This window comes from Amblyomma mixtum, chromosome 8, assembly GCF_055824585.1.
Source record: "Amblyomma mixtum isolate Tamu chromosome 8, ASM5582458v1, whole genome shotgun sequence".
In the NCBI taxonomy this organism is placed as follows: domain Eukaryota; kingdom Metazoa; phylum Arthropoda; class Arachnida; order Ixodida; family Ixodidae; genus Amblyomma; species Amblyomma mixtum.
This window is the reverse complement of record NC_143019.1, coordinates 133798964-133817442: the sequence shown is the minus strand read 5'-3', so window position 1 is coordinate 133817442 and position 18479 is coordinate 133798964. Positions and strand designations below refer to the sequence as shown.

Sequence of the window (18479 nt, the reverse complement as noted above, 5' to 3'; positions counted from 1 at the left end):
AAGTTTTCGCTTTCTAGTCGAGCGGAGCTCCGTCACGAATTACGGTGATCTCCGCGCATTCAGACCGCACGGATGAACACTCCACGCGCGGTCTCACCTGTAGTAAACAGTCGTAGCAGCATCCTTGTGCGGTATGCTGATGATACAGAGCGCTCGCATGCTCATCTTGCCCGGTTCCGAAACAACGCCCCGCACGGAGCCCCAGTCTTCTACGGGATGACACTGATATTTCTCAGGAGCGCACAGCCAGCATAAGGTGCAAAACGCAAATACGTGGTTCAGTGTGCCGTTGAAGCATCAAGAACAGAAAAATGGACGCGTAGATGAGTTACACTCACGCGCCGCCCGCCCAGCTGTAAACCATTTATAAACACACAAGCACGAACGCACGTGACTGTAACTGGATATATGAATTGGCTCAAAAGGGTAAGGCTGCTCGAAGCACCCTAATGGCCAACTGTAATTTTTCAATGCAAAAGAATAAAATGATCAGTCAAGAATCACTACTAAAAAGTCTAAAAACGTTATTAGCGCAATCCACACGCTGGTGATAGCGAAGGACTTGAAAACGACAAGATGCATGTACTTCGTGCTGTACGTAAAGTAGAGGCCACTTCTGCTGGAGAGCGTGAATAACCGTTATGAAAATAAAACAAAAAAAAACGCGAGCCATGAAAAATTATTAACACATTAGCCAATCTCATGCAAATCTCGAAGACATTTTAACCTTGTGGAGAAGATAATGTCGCTTTAGATTGAAGCAGATGAAGTGACAACGCCACGCATGCAATGCGGCCAGAGAGAGAAACAGTAGGCTTGATTTTAAAAAAAAATGAAAATCAAAGAACAGACAGCGCAGGCGCGCAGGCGAGTGTGCTGCAGCGTGGTGCGTGACGTGTGTAAAGGGTGACGGGCGCGTGTAGTGTGTGTGAGCTCCTGCGGTGCCGGCTGTCATCAATCGAGGAGCTCGAGCCCCCGGCGTCAGCGCGCTATCGCGAGTTCTCGACAGCTGTGAACGCGCGTCGAAACCGATCCGCGAGACGTCACAGGTGAGCGTCCGTTCAGCCGCGCCGGCATTGCCGCGGGGTTTTCATCTTCTTCGGTCGTCCTCGTTTTTTCCTCGCTCGTCCCCCGCCTGTACACGTGGCCTTAGCTGACCTGGCCAGCTGGAAACGCCACTCGGGTTGCAACCGGCTCGCTGTCATTCTGCGGAACCAACTCTAAGGGGCAGAAACATCCCCTGTGTGGAAACCGTCATTTCTTGATTGTAGCTACGGAGCAGCGCACGTTATCTCGGACTCCGGATCTTTACTACACCGTGCGACTCCGCTGAGCTCATCACTGCGCGTTTCTGCGTTGCCCGTTGTTAATCCTTCAAAAATTTTAATAAAGGCTGCCTAGTTACCGTTGTTGCGCACCGCAATTAGTTTCCTGTTACAGCTTCTCTTTTTTGGCGAAAGTTATTCGCTGATTTTTTTTTGTGCTGCGGCACCAAGAAACTTTCTTCAGCCGTTTTCTTCTGCACGCACCGGTTGGTGCGGATACAGTCGCCGGTTTTCTCTAGTTTTCGCACCTGAAATTAGTCTTGTTGCTTGCACCTGTGCGAGTTTTCTTCGCAGAAATTGTTTGTTCGAGTTTTTCCCCGTTCTTTGAGGTTAAAGTCAATGTAGGACGACAGGTAGGGACGAGGACGTTCATCCGTCGTCCTCTTTTTGCGCTGAATGCATTACAGGTAGGGTTTCTCAACCGAGTAAATCCAAGAACTGAGCGAAGCTTTCAAACATTGTAATCGTTTACTCACCGTTGTGCCGGCCAGGGAAAAAAAAAGCTCCCTGAGCTCATCTTCATACCCTGTCCGACCCTGCCTTGTAGTTTCCAGTTTCATTGCAGCGTGGTTTAGCGTTCGGACATCAGTACCTCTCGTAGTTGAATTAGAAAGAGTCGCGTGCATTTCCTATTTTGTTTCGTGTACTAGTTCATCCTAACATATGACGGACGGAAGTTTCAGTGGTTTCAATGATTTACTTGCTACTAAAGAGGGAATAAGTGTAAAGCATCCGCAACAATGCTCCATATGCTTAGATGCTAGTTACAAGGCAAGAGTAATGGAAGGTACAGTATGCGTGAATTGTGGATATGCATTTAAAATCCATGTAAGCACAGCCAATCATTTGGGTGTGGAGGAATTTTGTACGATCTTCTGAAACCTTTGTAATAGACGAATAATAGCAGTGGTGGAGCTGCTGTAGCCTGCTGGTAGTCTCATGCTTGATCCTCTAGCGGTAGTTCGAGAACGATTTTTCCTTCAACTATTGATATCTGGAAAACCATGCAGCTTTTCTTTGTAGCTGTGTGACTGCACTCATGGAGATTGAGAATATTCTGTCATTGCATATCTCCATCCTGAAATAGTGCTTTATAGGAAGGTGAAGTTTGGGTCTGTGACCTAGTCGAAATTGGTGTCTCGGGTTCCATACTGAACCCTTGTGCATAATAAGACTTCCATGGAAAGGGGCAACTAATATAACCACCATCCGTTGTAATCATTGTTGTAGTGTGCCTTTAGTCCTCTTCAACCTGTCAGGTGTTGTCTGGATGATAAGGACTCTACGTGTAGTCTAGCTTGAGCGCTCCTTTCTGTTCTCACGATTGCTGCTTCATCCCAGTCTATCTTGTGTCCAATGGTCTGCATATATTCTGCAGTTGAGTGTTTTGTTGCATGGCCTTTCTAACGTTGTTTTAATGATCTTTTATATGTCGTTGAAAAGCTTCTGATTTCCACTGTGTACACCAAGGGGTGTTCATTGCACCGAATTTTATAAACAACATAGGGAGTCTTTCACCTAGACCAGTGCTGCTGGAAGCTTACTTATTGGCACATATTTGATGTGTGTACTGTACTTTTGAGAGGTTTGGGACAGGGCTTCACTGATTTGTGGCACATACAGAATTTCAGCTCGCTTCAACTTTTTTGCATTTGATTGTCGTGCTGCTTGTGTGCATTCTAGTTTCCTGGTCACGTTGCTGATGAAATTTTTTTGGAGACCTGTTTCACCCGAGATCTCGCCCGAGGAGCTAGAGAGCTCCTTGAATTCATCACTGAGGTTCACAGGATCAGAGAAAATGCTTCTTGCCTAGTGATGTCAGCAAGCATTGATTACACGTGGGCCACGGGATGCACAGATTCAAAATCTGCGTACCTTCCTGGGTGCACTAGCTTTGGGAGGATGCCGAAAGATAAGTGACTGATACCACATTTCACAAGGGTGCCTAAAAACGGAATGCTACCATTCGTTTCGTGCTAAGCTGTTAAATTTATCTGCATTTCAGCAGCATTCAAATGTTCATGGAAGCTTTATGATGCTGCTTTTTTAGAACGCAAAAGCAGTCATCGGTGTACCTCAAGAACACTTTTGGATGTGACATAATTGAATCTGGCACTGTGCTTTTCAATGGCTTCCATTGTTAGGTGAGCGGTTGTGACAGAGATTGATGTTCTCTTTGCGATCGCGAAAACCATGCCATTGTAAGTGCAGTACGTGTTGGCCAGGCAGAGGGGAAGAAATTTTTTCTTGTTGGATGTCTTGGGGTGTGTAATGTAATGAAGAAGTAAGCCGCTCTTCAGGAGAACTTTGTCGGTGTCTACAGCATGGGGACCGGACTACTCATGAACAAAAAAAATTGACAGACTATTACGATGGTCGGCAATGCAAAAGTTGAGCGCAGCACTTCACACACTATTTTAATGAAGTCTTGTTAACTTTCTTAATTTGAATTTTTAATATGTGTCGCTATTTTTCCCAGCAGAGCCAAAACCTTATTCAGGTACTGACAAGCGAGAAAGGGGCAACACTGTATAGTCAACAAGAGGGTTTAATGGAGGTCCACTTTTGTGAATCTTCGGCAAGCCATATATCATGGCCCGCCGTGGTGGCTCAGTGGTTACGGCACTCGGCTGTTGACCCAAAAGACGCAGGTTCGGTCCCGGCCATGGCGGGCGAATTTTGATGGAGGCGAAATTCTTGAGGCCCGTGTACTTTGCGATGTCAGTGCACGTTAAAGAACCCCAGGTGGTCGAAAGCCCTTCACTACGGCGCCCCTCATAGCCTGAGTTGCTTCGGGACGTTAAACCCCAATAAACCTAAACCATATATCATGGGAGCTAATACATTTGAAGGTGGAGGGCCCTTGAAGATTTCAGAGAAGTTTTCGAAGGTTAGACTGTACCTTTGAAGCCAGGTCCTTAGTTGGCTTGCGGTAGGTCATCACATCCACAAGAATCTCACTTTTACAGCGTATATGGTACAGTCAGGGATAACGGTCACATTTTCTTTGTCCGCGGGAAGGAGGGCCATATTTTTGTTTTCTTGCATTGGCTCACAAGCCTTACACTCAGCTTTAGAAATAGTGTTGTATTGATGTGGCTTTCGGATTCATATAAGCATACTGACGACATTAACGCTGACATTTTCTTGGGGCTCTTGATCAAGAGGGCTCACTGCTCTTTCCACAACAAAAGTCATCGGGGTGTCAGCTTGTTTTCCTTGATTAGTATTTAAACCGTGGCTAAGAACCACTTCTTCTAGTAGCACTTAGAATATAGAACAATAGGTTCTGGACCTCGAAGGTTGCTCTTTTCAACCTTGTTTTTTTGTTAGGCAAAGTGAATAGCTTCCTTTTTTGGAAAATCTCATGCTTTTCTGTTGTTCACCACACCTCTTGGTTGACAGCTATCTGCATCTTGGGGAAGACATCAGGCATACAGACTTCCAGCTACCGTTTCGCTAAGCAAGCCTTCGGTTCTAGGCGTTTAAGGATCCACTTTCATTCGTTGACAGGCTAATAGAAGCAGTCATTCTGCTTTTGTCACGGTGTCCTAAGTCAGTGTTCGTGAGGACGGGTTCTGGTAGTTACTCTGACAAGGTGTGCAAAATCAGCATTGCAGAGTATGAGCATATCTGTGGTGTTTGGACTTCTACTTAATGCGTAGCATGCCTGCATGACAGGAAAGTAAAGAAACTAACTTTCACAGCTGCGATTTTATTAGCTTAAAAAGGCTGCCACTGTCTGGAAGATGTTGAAGTAACAAGCGTTAGCTGTTTGGTTTACTAGAATTGATATGAATGAGATTAAAGGGAGGTACAGCCTTTGTCAAAAGTTTGGAGCCCAGGGGGTTTGCTTCTGAAGCACACTGTCTGGTTTGTAATGCATCTCCAGCGCTCCAAATTTGCTGAAGGTAAGAAGATTTCTGGTCCTGCCTCCTCCAATGGGTAGGACTACCACGAATGTTACAGGAGTCCCACTGCGAGGCTTAGAAGCAAACCCCCTGGGCTCTAAACTTTTGACAAAGACTGTACATCTCTTTCCATCATACTGAATCGTGATGTCATCATTGGCATGTGGCAGGGGGTTGTTTCTACAATGCCAGTGTAGATGGCGCTACAAGTCTCAGTGCGAGATGTGCTGTTTTCTAGCTGCTGCCACAGATGGCGCTGTGGTCTCAGGGTGGTAGCAGACCCCACAAAATCTCAAAACATGAAGAGCTAACACTCTTAAAAGAGGATTCAGTTGGAAGTCTGCGCTGTCTTTGTTTTGTCGTCTTATCTATGTGTGCTGCAGGCATGTGGTGGTGTGGGACCCTCCTTGTGGCCCTGGCGCTCAGCTGGGGCAGCAGCAGTGCCCAGATGCAGCAGCAGCACCAGCAGATGCACCAGCAGATTGGCATGCACCAGCAGGGTGGGGCTGGTGTGCCCCAGATGCAGGTGCCCCAAATGCAGGTGCCCATGCAGCAGCAGCAGCAAGTGGGCTACGGCCAGCCCCAGCAGCCCCAGCAATTTGGCATGCCCCAGCAGCAAGGGTAGGTGCCAGCAGTGTGCATGCCTTGTGCACTGCACCTTACACTCACTGTCGAGAGTTTGTAAAATGCGACTCTGGCAAAGAAATTTCTTCTGAACCTGTCCTGTGCATGTCACTTGAGATTTAATGGTGGTTAATGACATCCTAGTCGCAATCAAGAGGAAGAAATGGGCTTGGGCAGGGCATGTAATGCAAAGGCAAGGCAACCGCTGGTCCTTAAGAGGGTAACGGAGTGGATTCCAAGAGAAGGCAAGCGTAGCAGGGGGCGGCAGAAAGTTAGATGGGCGGATGAGATTAAGAAATTTGCAGGGATACGGTGGCCGCAACTGGCGAAGGACAGGGTCAATTGGGGAGACATGGGGGAGGCCTTTGCCTTGCAGTGGGCGTAGTCAGGCTGATGATGATATGGAATTGCCATTCTGCATGAATTAATTTCTACCTGCATTCAGAATAACGGTGGTATTAATTTAATCAAATTATGGCTTTCCATATACTTTTGACAGCAGTTGTACATGAGTAGTTCTTTGTAGATGCATTTGTTTCCATGGTGGACAAAATTGATGTCTTGGGGCCGTACTCGTGAAGCCATAAAAGAGTGTGATGTAACACTTCTTCTTGGGTACAAAGTTCGTCGGGAGACCACCAGGCCAGAGTGTCTAGTTTTGAGCAATACATACCATTCAGGCACTTGCCAAAGTTCTCAGAGGTGAGGATGCAGCTCCTCCTCACCCTCCAGATAAGTTGAACCATCGCGAGGCTCAAAAGCAGACCCTGTGGTGTGGAGACCTGGGATCAACCGTGCACTTCTAGAACATGTGGCACTGGGGTCCCTGTGCCTCATCCGTAATGCTGTGAAGGGTTCTCTGTGGTTTGTCATTCATTGGACGAGACTGCATTGCTCAACAAAAGCATGCATAAGCCTTGTCTTAAGAGACAACTGTGGCCGCAGTGGAAGCCTGTGATCGAGCGTAAAATCGCAATTAAGCATTTGTGGTTTGCTTTCACCACTGACTGACGTTGCTTGTGCGCTGGTGTTGATACAAGTTCATTAGTCTCCCATGAGGATGTTAATCCGGTCATTGCTTTTGGAAACACTGTATTGAGTGAGAGGTCATAGACGCCAGGTGTGCCAAGAATGAGCTCATATAAGTGCGCTGAATCTGTTGATTGGCCTCAGCACAATCCTTTAGGTGAGACTGCTCTCTTCCTTCAGGGCTTTTGTTTTCTGTTCAAGGGATACTCAGTAAAAAATACGAAATGAAGAAAGCAAAGTTACACACCTGGTATGTTGCGATTCTCCTGGCACACAGGATGTGCTTAGCAGACCTTTTGCAACCTTGTGTTGTGCTTTCTGAGTGTTGCAGTAAATGCAGAGTGCCAGTGGGAGTGACAGCACGATTGAGGAATGCAGCTCCTATGTTGAGCCACCACAAAATTGGGCGCACAAGGTGAAGGCGTACATGCGTGATGATGCTCCCGTGTCGTCCAGCAACAGCATCAACAACCAGGCACACTCGCCAAATGTGGTGTTCAGGATGCCAAGACGAGCCAGCACTATGATGAATGCTTGTTTCACTTTGGGCACACAGTAAACCTGTTACTTCTGACTGTGTACAGCATGAACTCAGTTGGTGGGCGAGTTGGTCTGACATATCTAGTGAAGCAGCGCAATGGCACTGGGCCAAAGGGAAGAAAGGGACGAACACAGCGCTGAACTGACAACAAATGTTTATTCCGGATGCTAACAGCATATATATACTCTTTTGCACCTTAGAAAAAACAAAGAAACAGAGAGCAGCAGAAAGTATCAATCCCAGTCACTATGCGCATGCAGCTGTATCACGTCTAGATCGATCATTTGAAATCAGATAGTTGCGCTCTTTCACCGAGATGGCAACCGAGATGGCAACCGAAGGAGTGCTGATACAATTCGCACCCAGCTTCATGATCTCAGATGCCTCGATAATCTCTCCTGTAAGCTTATCCTTGTGTTTGGTAACAACTTGGCTGTTTTTGAATTCTGGGTAACATGAACAGTCACGACAGTGAATACCTATGAGGCGGGCCGCGTTCTTAACATTGTTTGCATGCTCTTTAAGTCATTCATTTAGACAACAGCCAGTTTGGCCGATGTATGACCCACCACACTTCAACGGGACTGAATACACCACGTTGTCTTGGCATGGCACATACTTCATCCTGTGGTTTTTCTTGCAATTATGACCAGATTCCAATCTTTTATCCGGGCGATTAACTCTCGCACACAAGCCACTCAGTCTGACACGAACCGAAAAAACAGCATCTACTCCAGCCTTTTTGCCTATTCTCTTCAAATTGTGAGACACAACATGAACATAAGGTATTACTGCCAGATTTCTTTGTTTGGAATGGGGGACAGCTTTGCCCTCCTTCAGCTTTTTCAAAATTCTGGCATCAGTAGCAGAAGGGATATTGAAAAAGCTGAAGGAGGGCAAAGCTGTCCCCCATTCCAAACAAAGAAATCTGGCAGTAATACCTTATGTTCATGTTGTGTCTCACAATTTGAAGAGAATAGGCAAAAAGGCTGGAGTAGATGCTGTTTTTTCGGCTCATGTCAGACTGAGTGGCTTGTGTGCGAGAGTTAATCGCCCGGATAAAAGATTGGAATCTGGTCATAATTGCAAGAAAAACCACAGGATGAAGTATGTGCCATGCCAAGACAACGTGGTGTATTCAGTCCCGTTGAAGTGTGGTGGGTCATACATCGGCCAAACTGGCCGGTGTCTAAATGAATGACTTAAAAAGCATGCAAACAATGTTAAGAACGCGGCCCGCCTCATAGGTATTCACTGTCGTGACTGTTCATGTTACCCAGAATTCAAAAACAGCCAAGTAGTTACCAAACACAAGGATAAGCTTACACGAGAGATTATTGAGGCACCTGAGATCGTGAAGCTGGGTGCGAATTGTATCAGCGCTCCTTCCGTTGCCATCTCGGTGAAAGAGCACGACTTCCTGATTTCAAATGATCGATGTACACGCGATACAGCTGCATGCGCATAGTGACTGGGATTGATACTTTCTGCTGCTCTCTGTTTCTTTGTTTTTTCTAAGGTGCAAAAGAGTATATATATGCTGTTAGCATCCGGAATAAACATTTGTTGTCAGTTCAGCGCTGTGTTCGTCCCTTTCTTCCCTTTGGCCCAGTGCCGTAGCGCTGCTTCACTAGAGTTCTGACTGTGGTTTGTGAACGATATTTCATGCTGAGGCAAAACATAACTGCAGTAAACTTTCATTACAAGAGACACTTGGTTATAAGAGACATTTGAAAGTGGTTTGGTTGGTTTTCCTATGTTTGCCATGTTAACAACATTGCATATGAGAGACATGGTTACAAGAGACACTCTGTTACTAAGGACAACTTTTTTGGGTCCCTAGAGTAACTTCCTCACTATTTAGAAGAGACACAACCCAGATATGGTCACGCAATGTGGCCAACATGGTACTAACTCGTATACGCTGCACTTTTCATCCCTTGCCTCGATTCATGTCACACATCACATAGTTGTGATTGCTGTCTCGCTGCACCGAAATTGCCATATCAAAGACTGCGTGTCCTCGTCGAGAGATCGTGAACTTCCTCTTCAGCTACTTCGCTGTTACAGCCTCGACGATGTATTCAACGCTGGTGAACTTATCTAGTCCAACTCCTCAGTGTTTTTAGAAATTTTGGTTACAAGAGACCTTGGTTATAGGAGACATCTTTCTCGGGCCCCTTGAGTGTCCCTTGTAACGAGGTTTTACTATACTACATGGCTTAGGCAAATGGAATTTGGGCCCGTATGTTTCTTACCCTCGTCACCAGATGTGAAGGTCTGTGCTTTGACTGCCTCCACGCTGGGCAAGGACTTGGGAGCATTGCATGTGTTGCCATTGCGCTTTCCAAAGAAATGTCTGTGTGACAGTTGTTTGCATTGTTGCTAAGGTGCCTCCTCCCGCACAGCTTTGCGCCCCAGCAGCCAGGTATGGTGCCCCAGCAGCAGCAACCCGGCATGGTCCCCCAGCAGATGGGAGTGGCTCCCCAACAGCAGCAGCTGGGTGGAGCAGTTCCCCAGGTCGCCCCCGGCGGAAGCTTCATTCGGGAGAAGTCGCACGTCCAGGACCGGGCGTAAGTTGTCTTGGCAGTTTGCCAATATCCCTCAAGAGAAAAGTATATACTACAGCTGTATCTTACCAATACTCACCTATGGGGCAGAAACGTGGAGGCTAACAAGGAGGGTTCAGCTTAAGTTAAGGACAATGCAGCGAGCTATGGAAAGTAGAATGATAGGTGTAACGTTAAGAGAACGGAAGAGGGCGGAGTGGGTGAGGGAACAAACACGGGTTAATAGCATCCTATAGTGGAAATCAAGACGAAGAAATGGGCTTGGGCAGGGCGTGTAATGCGAAGGCAAGATAACCACTCGTCCTTAAGGGTAACGGAGTGGATTCCAAGAGAAGGCAAACGTAGCAGGGGGCGGCAGAAAGTTAGGTGGGCGGATGAGATTAAGAAGTTTGCGGGGATACGGTGGCCGCAACTGGCAAAGGACAGGGTTAATAGGAGAGACACGGGAGAGGCCTTTGCCCTGCAGTGGGCATAGTCAGGCTGATGGTGATGATGAATTTTTCCTTTTGTGTCAGGTAACATTGTTGCCCACCTGTACAAATTGCAGCTGTGAAGTTTGTTTTGCTTTTGAGGCTTGCAGTCTATATGTTAACAATCTGCAATAGCTAGGTCGAAAATGTTAATGCTTAGAAAAGCTCATCCACAGGGTCATTGCCCATGTTGCCAGTTATAGGAAATAGAGTTGCTGAATCCAGCACATTTCTGCTGTCCTTACTGCTTATGAGTGGTGCTTAGCATTGGAACTGAGCACCCCAGCTGCTTCGGCTGCCTCAATTAATCAGTGCTCACTTCCGGAGGTCAGTCCCTGATCCGGGGTGTGCGAGTACGATGCTTCCTGTGTGCACCAGTTTGGTGCACACAGGAAGCTGAAAAATTTTACCAACTTTCAACAAAACTTCGTGCTGGGCTAGTTGGTAGGACATAGTTAGCGCTCCGTGTGTGTCGTTTCCTTTCTCTGTGTTTGTCTTTTGCGCTGAACCAAGTTTCAACTTTACCAACTTTGAGTGCATGCCTTTGTCTTGCGGCCAGTGGCTGGAATGATGCCCTGGTGCCGTTGAAGGTTGTCACCAAACATGCTACCTTGAACGCTGAAATCGCACATTAGAACATTCAGTTGAAGTGGCTGGTGTTCTGTATTTCATGAAGCGCGCCAGAGGGACATAGGGCCAAATGTGTTAAATGTGTTGAGTGGCAAATGTCACATCTAGCAAAACTGAGTGATGACGCAACATTCTTTGCCAGAGTGCTTCTCCAAGCTTCTGTGTGTGTAAGGGCAGCAGCAGGCAGAGCCCATTCGACCCCCTTGGCGTACTGTGCAGGCACATCCAGGAGCACCTGAGCGAGATGCTGGGCCCCAACCAGGACATGAGCAAGATGAGCGAGGAGGAGCTGCAGTTCCACTACTTCAAGCTGCACGACAACGACGACAACAACAAGCTCGACGGCCTCGAGCTCATCAAGTCCCTCATCCACTGGCACGGTGAGGCACCTTTAATGCAGTAGCATTAGATGTGATGTCACACCAAGACTCTCCCAATGTCCGAGATGAACTTCACTGATTCATCGAGAGAGGTCACGTGTCCTTGTGGCCACCAGATTTTGAGCAGCATGCCCTCTGTGGCAGGTGGCAATTAATAATTGGTCGAGAGAGGTCACGTGACCTTACGACATCATCACAACCTGCCTACTGGGTTGTGAGCAACTTATTTTCTACGCCATGATGGCTCAGTGGTTATGGTGCTTGGCTGCTGGCCGGAAAGATGTAGGTTCGATCCTGGTCGCAGTTGTCGCATCTCAGTGAAGGTGGAATGCCAGAGACCCGTATACTAACAGTTCATTCAAATGCACATTAAAGAACCTCTGGTGGTAAGAATTGTCCGGAGCCTTCAAACTACAGCATGTCCCATAGCCTGAGTCTCTTTGGGGCATTAAACACCATAAAAAGAAACCTAGTTTCTCGACAGCATCCTAGATAGAGAATCGAAATGAAAGTTCAGAAAGCCCCACCGTGGTGGCTCAGTGGTTATGGTGCTCGGCTGCTGACCCAAAAGACGCGGGTTCGATCCCGGCCGCGGCGGCCGAATTTCGATTGAGGCGAAATTCTAGAGTCCCGTGTACTGTGCGATGTCGGTGCACGTTAAAGAACCCCAGGTGGCCGAATTTTCCGGAGCCCCTCACTACGGCGTCCCTCAGCCTTAGTCGCTTTGAGACGTTAAACCCCAATAAACCACACCAAAATCCAGAAAAAAAAAAGCTATGATATATGCAGTTTTTGGCACCATCACAGCACAGTAGATACCTGCCACTGCAATTAGTCGGAATATGGCGGTTGATGTACTGAGAATTGCAAAGAGACTGACGCAAACGTACGCGGAATTTGCACCAGAAGCTGCGAGAGATGTGAAATGTAATGCTGTCGGATCCCAATCGTAAGGTGACTGAAGCGTCCCCATAGTTTGTCTCTTTCATGTGGACTTGTTTGCTCAGCCATGATGTCAGGTGTGTGGTGGCAGTAAGGGGATTGGTAACCATCAATAGGGGATCGGGATCGGGCAGTAAGGGGATTGGGAACCATCAATAGGGGATCGGGAACCGTCGATAGGGGATCGGGAACCGTCGATAGGGGATCGGGAACCGTCGATAGGGGATCGGGAACCGTCGATAGGGGATCGGGAACCGTCGATAGGGGATCGGGAACTGTCGATAGGGGATCGGGAACTGTCGATAGGGGATCGGGAACCGTCGATAGGGGATCGGGATCAGGCAGTAAGGGGATTGGGAACCATCAATAGGGGATCGGGCAGTAAGGGGATTGGGAACCATCAATAGGGGATCGGGCAGTAAGGGGATCGGGAACTGTCGATAGGGGATCGGGAACCGTCGATAGGGGATCGGGAGCCATTCATACGGTGCATTATCTGCTCTGTGCATCCCAGTGGAAGAGAGCAAGCACATAGCCCAGCAGGGTCAGCAGCAGCCCACTCCGCATGGCACCACCAAGCTGTTCACGGACCAGGAGCTGCTGGCCATGATCGACCCCATCCTGCAGATGGACGACCGCAACAAGGACGGATTCATCGACTACCCCGAGTTTGTGGCCGCACAGAAGTCGCGCGGTTTCTAAGTGCCTCTTGAAATGGAAGGCGGAACAGTGGCCACACAGGAGCAGGTCCCAGTCAGTGCGTCACCTATTCCCACGTCCCGTTCATGCCCCCTGCTGTGCCCCACGCTCATTTTCTTTTTTTTTTTCCAGCCTTGTGCTGTTGTTCTCTCAAGTGTCGTATTGTCTCTCACAGTGTGTAGGAAGTCTGGATCAGTGGGGGTCTGCTACTTTGCCTTAGCACAGGCTTGTGGCACATTTATCTGGCCAGAGGTGGGACACCACCACCTTACGTGCAAAGCAGTTGCGAGCAAGCCGCAGGAGACACAGGGTGCTGTGGCTTAGTTTTTCAGGACACGGCACATCTTTTCTGTTTGTTTTTTTGCCAACACAACTGCAGCATTCACTGCTGCTATCAACCATGGTGGCTTCACTTCAAGGTCACTGAAAGGCTACATCCCCCTCAGCAGCTGCTGGCATAGCTCCTTTCGCTCGTAATGCACCATCCTCCTTGCGTTTCAGTCAACTTTCTCTTCTTTTGTTTTTCACGAAAACAATCATTGCTGTGGCATGGCAACTTCTGCATTTACCAGCTGAACCTGATGGAGGCTCTTAACATTAGCAGTTGACAGACTTGCGTTAAGCAAATACCAGTGGTGACCAGAACTTCATGGCGTTTTGTGTGCCTGAGTTGGGCCCTGAATGACACGAACTAAGAAGAAAAGCTCCTGGCTGGTTGTGTTTTCTTGTTTCCTGCCAGAAAACTGGAATTTCAAGTCCATGCTTGGAAAATCAGTTGGAAGCTCCCTGTATAATACGGGAGCCTTTTCTTAAAGTAGGCCTTAAATTCCTGGTGCATATCACCTTCACTCGCACTTTGCGTAAGACGAGAAAAAAAAGCATATTCAGTTTGCAGGGTTTCTATGAGGTTTGCATATGTCGTCTACTTTGCTTCGTGGTCACAGCGCAAATGCTGGCAAATAAGTTTTGGCTAGGCATGTCAGTATTGCTGGTGGATGTTGATCGGTTGTGAAAGCAGCTTTGGGAGCACCTCACAATAGTAGATGTACAGGAATAATGTGTTTCCTTTGGGCCTCTATTTCGTCCTGATTTATTTTCTTTTGTGCATTAGGCACGATGGCATTTATGACAAGCTAGGTATTCTGGTGGTACTGAGGGGGTAATTTAGTGGGGATACCTGGTTATGCAACTCCGAAATATATGTGAGGAGCCTGATGCTGTATAGGTCACCTTAGACTTCTGAGAGGACTTCCTTCGCCTGCAGTTCTCTCCTAGCAAGTTAGTGGTCACAGATTATCCTGTGATTGTGCCGGAAAATATGTAGTCGGTTTTACGCTAGGAGTCATTGAGTGGGTGGTGTTTCTGGGGAATCTCGCACACATTTATACTTGAAACCTTCCAGTCAAGTGGGGGGTAGCCAACTGGGCAAGTTGTCTGATTAACCTCCCAGCCGTTCTCTTCTCTCTTTCATGCAGTACTCCTAATAATTCAACTGTAGTTGGTTCAACTCTTTTTTTTTTTAGCATTAGAATGTCGATTACTGCCAAAAGTATCCAGCATTGGCGTGTGAAGCCTTGGTGGAGAGGAGACAAAGCGGAGAGAGGGATATCACCCTCTCCACTTTCAGGTGACAGGGAAGAAGGTAGGTGGCGAGAGTGAAAACAGCAGTCACTAATCATGATCGACAGATGGGGGGAGGGTGTAAGGCAACAGTATCACACTGTAATTGCTGGATTGATTAAAGAGTGTGGAGTGGGGGTATGGCATGTCGGATGGTGATTGGTGAACTGGATCACACTACCCACTTGCACTGTCGGAACCTATTCACAGAGCAGAGGCTGCTCCATTCGGGGGCAAGTACTAATGCCAACATCTGTGATCTTTTTTTTTTTTCACAATCTGGTTGTGTGAAGAAACCTGTGCATGTGATAGATGTATTTGCTGGCACGTCATCGGTTCAGGCCTTCGGACATTCAGCCTAATCTCGCACAAATTAAGATAAGTTTGATGCATTCCATTAGAGTATATATAATCAGTTGTATTTGTGAGGTGCTTGCTGTCACTTCTGGTGAATTTTTCGAGGAAGCAGTGCTGTAAAAAGTGCACCACGTAACTGAGTGGGAGCGTTGTGTGTTCCATATCTGAGAGTTGTGCAATGTAAAAAAAAATGCTTTTCGTCCGCTATTTACCAAACTGTGGAGATCTGCGTCAAGTTTTTAGGTAGGTGCATTTGCGATTTTTCTTATAATCGTATCAATGGACATACGAAGGACTGCAGTGCAGCGCAGTTAGATTGATTTATGAAGAACACGTCTAGCGTTTCATGTACCATGGAATTGCGTACTAATTTCAAGATTTGCTCTACTATGTTCTTGCGGTCTGTGAAACATGTCACAGTGCCTGAAATGCCCTCGTATTTTTTTATATTAGAGCTTTCATCTTGTTAGTTTTTTTAAGGATGAATGTCTTGTTATAACAACTGTGTTGAGATGTGTGATAAAACTATATGCCAGTAACTATGTTGGAGAAAATTGTGTGTGAAGATTGTTTGGACTGTACTTACAAACAACTGGGCTGCTTATGACAATACAGTCAAGCCCACTTATAACAATATTCAAGTGCCATGGAAATACCATTGTTATAACCAATAATTGTTATAACAGGGTTGTGCCGAAAAAAAGAAAAGATGACAAACTTCAGAGCATTTATTGGCAGTAAATACCCGGAGGGGTTTGATTGTTCCAATGCCTGTAAAAGCTCGTTAAATCGAACTTCAGGGAACTGGAACAATGTTCACCGTTCACCGATGACCAAAGCACCGCCATCACTGCGCCACCGGGAGCTTCGCGCACCTCCACGTCACAGGAATCAAGCCAGCTTTTTGGAAGCTATTCTTATGGGAGATTCAAGAAGCATGCAGAACTAAGGGTGCAATGACAGCTGACAAGAGAAAAAATGCGCTGGCTGCACGCACGCACACTGCACCGACTGACTGGGGGTACGCGTGGCGTGCGTAGCCAATGCAGCAATGCAGCAGCTCTCCTGACGCGATGACGCCTGCCTCTTTTGCTTTCGTGGTGTTGCTGAGCCAGCTTAGTCCATTGGTCGGCCCCACACATGCGCACTTTTGTGTTGTAAGCATGGTTTTGCTGGTGTGGTTGTAGCATTTCCTTGTTTTTTTCTGTAATGGTTGACACTAAATTACCGGATTTAATTGTTATAACCAATAATGTGCCTTGACAGCATTGCTATAAGCAGGTTATTTTACCATAGAACACATGGCAAAGCTGATGGTGCCACGACTGAGCATTGTTATATCCGATATATTGTTATAACCAGTATTGTTATAAGTGGGCTTGACTGTATTAGAATTTCTTGTAGGCCTGCATCTAGCAAAACTGCTTGGATGTTCTCGGTAAGCTGCTAGAGTGTACACTGAAACAGTTGGCCATTGGAATTGATTTATGGTGATCGCGTTTGATTTGTTACCTTTTTTCATAGTTTGTCTGTTGATGGCTCAGTTTTCCCCACTTGCGTCTTGTGTGATGATGCATTTGAAGGTTGTATGCCATTTTTTTTGCCCTCTGTTGTGAAGATCTTGCATATTATAGATGGATATGTGGATGTGGTGCATGTTTTCATTTTCTTCAAGTGTAAGCTGGCTAGAAATTGCTATTCTTGGTGTTTGTTTGAGGGATACGGCATTATATTCAGGAGCCTGGTTTTTGTTCTTTTCAGCAAGTTTTAGGCTATCTTTCCATTGCAGGTATATTGATAATGCTAAATTTTTTGGCATAAGCACAACTTTAGCGACTTTGTACAAGTATGAGCTACTTTCAGACTGTTTAGACGAACTAAACTGATCATATTGTAGACCTATGATATTATCAGCCCCAACAAATCTGAGATCGGGACGGCCAAGATTGAAGGTGCGAAATGAGTTCCAGGTTAGTGTTTGTGTAGAATGCAGGAAGTTAGCACCAGATCTGAACGTTTTTATGTACACACAAACAACTAGGCATTCCCGTGCACAAATTATGCACTGCTGTACATACTACTGATGGCTGCTTTTTAAGCGCATGGAGGTTGTGACAGCTGCGTTTTATTTTTCCGTCTTTCTTGCTCACATAGGATTCATTGGTCATGTATGTGTGCATAGCTGTGAATCTCATTGACTTACACATCACTTTATATGTACCTTTCTTTTTATTTTTGTCGAAACTCTGGCCGCACACTTGCATTTTTTTATTTTTCGTTCTCTGGCTGCTCTATCAAGCTTGCCCCTTTTGTTTGCATTTCTTAGTGGAATTGTGTCACACCTTTTTTGCAACCATGTCACAATTCATGCTTTGGCACAGTTTTGCAAGCACTTGACGGCCTTTGTTCATACGCTCTTTATTTTTTGTTTCACTCCACAAAAATCACCAGGTGGCTTCAATTGGGCTCTCGTAAGTAAAGGGACTGGTTCTTGCCATGTTTGGGCAATGATGTTTGCAGTGGATGACTGCCCATGGGGAGAGGTGCACATCTGGTGCTGATCTCCGTGGCTGGATGTATATAGCACTTCAGCCTGATATGTGAGGCGAATGTGAGTAAATGTGGAAATTTTGTTTTGGAAGCACTGAGGCACCCCTGTGAATTTCGAGGGACTGTGCAAGATCAAACTAGGAAGTCTTTGTGCCAGTGGCATGCCAGGGGAAACCTGGCCGCTGTGTGTTCAACACAAAGCTCCACTTGTTCAGTCAACCGAGCCACATCAACTTCATTAAAAAGGCATTTTGCATAATAAAAGACTGACTCATCACGGGGACTGCTTTCGTAGCTGTATGCCACATTTCTCGTGGAGGTTGTTGGTAAATGGGTCATCGTACACTGATGTGATGAAGTAAGATAAGATCCTGGGACCATGGCCAAAGCAGTCGACTGCCCTCAAGGCCTACAAGGCACAATGCCACATTTCTCCTGGAGACTGCTGGTAAATTGGTCATGGTCCATGGATATGACGAGGTAAGATAAGTTCCTGGGGCTGTGGCCACGGCAGGCGACTGCCGTCAAGGCCTGTAAGGCACAGGTTTGTTTCCCTAGAGCTTGAGGGACCAATTGTAGCTGTGCCTCTTCCCTCTTTTCCTTCTCTATCCCATCATCCCTCTTCCCCAGTGCAGGCTAGCCAACTAGAACGCCCGTTTGTTTAACACCCCTGCCTTCCCTCTTCTCCTTCCTTATCTCTCTTTTGTAAAGCACCCACCATGGAAGAGTTGTGTTTAGTGTATCTTCAAATTGAGATGGCCAGAACCCGCTGCAGTGGCCTTGGAGTTCTGCTGCTGATCCCAAGGGCGCGAGTTCAGTCCCAGCCGCAGT

The 18479-nt window shown here is 46.8% G+C and overlaps 2 protein-coding genes across 4 annotated transcripts in view; one reads left to right on the top strand and one right to left on the bottom strand.

Moving 5' to 3' along the window:
• LOC149334526 (AP-5 complex subunit mu-1-like) overlaps positions 1 to 374 on the bottom strand; it is a 55393-nt gene extending 55019 nt beyond the window's left edge. For all 3 annotated transcript variants that reach the window (XM_089555162.1, XM_089555163.1, XM_089555164.1), the window contains exon 1: positions 98 to 374. In XM_089555162.1, the coding sequence (XP_089411288.1) occupies positions 98 to 165 (68 nt within the window). In that variant the 5' untranslated portion in view covers positions 166 to 374. The remainder of the gene's footprint in view (positions 1 to 97) is intronic.
• A 501-nt stretch (positions 375 to 875) lies between these two features.
• Positions 876 to 17925, top strand: LOC149334525 (uncharacterized). Its single transcript, XM_089555161.1, has 5 exons — positions 876 to 1049; positions 5620 to 5857; positions 9839 to 10003; positions 11320 to 11480; positions 12937 to 17925. The coding sequence occupies exons 2-5, from the start codon at positions 5622 to 5624 to the stop codon at positions 13122 to 13124; spliced, it is 750 nt and encodes a 249-aa protein (XP_089411287.1). The 5' UTR covers positions 876 to 1049; positions 5620 to 5621; the 3' UTR covers positions 13125 to 17925.
• Positions 17926 to 18479: the final 554 nt, after the last annotated feature.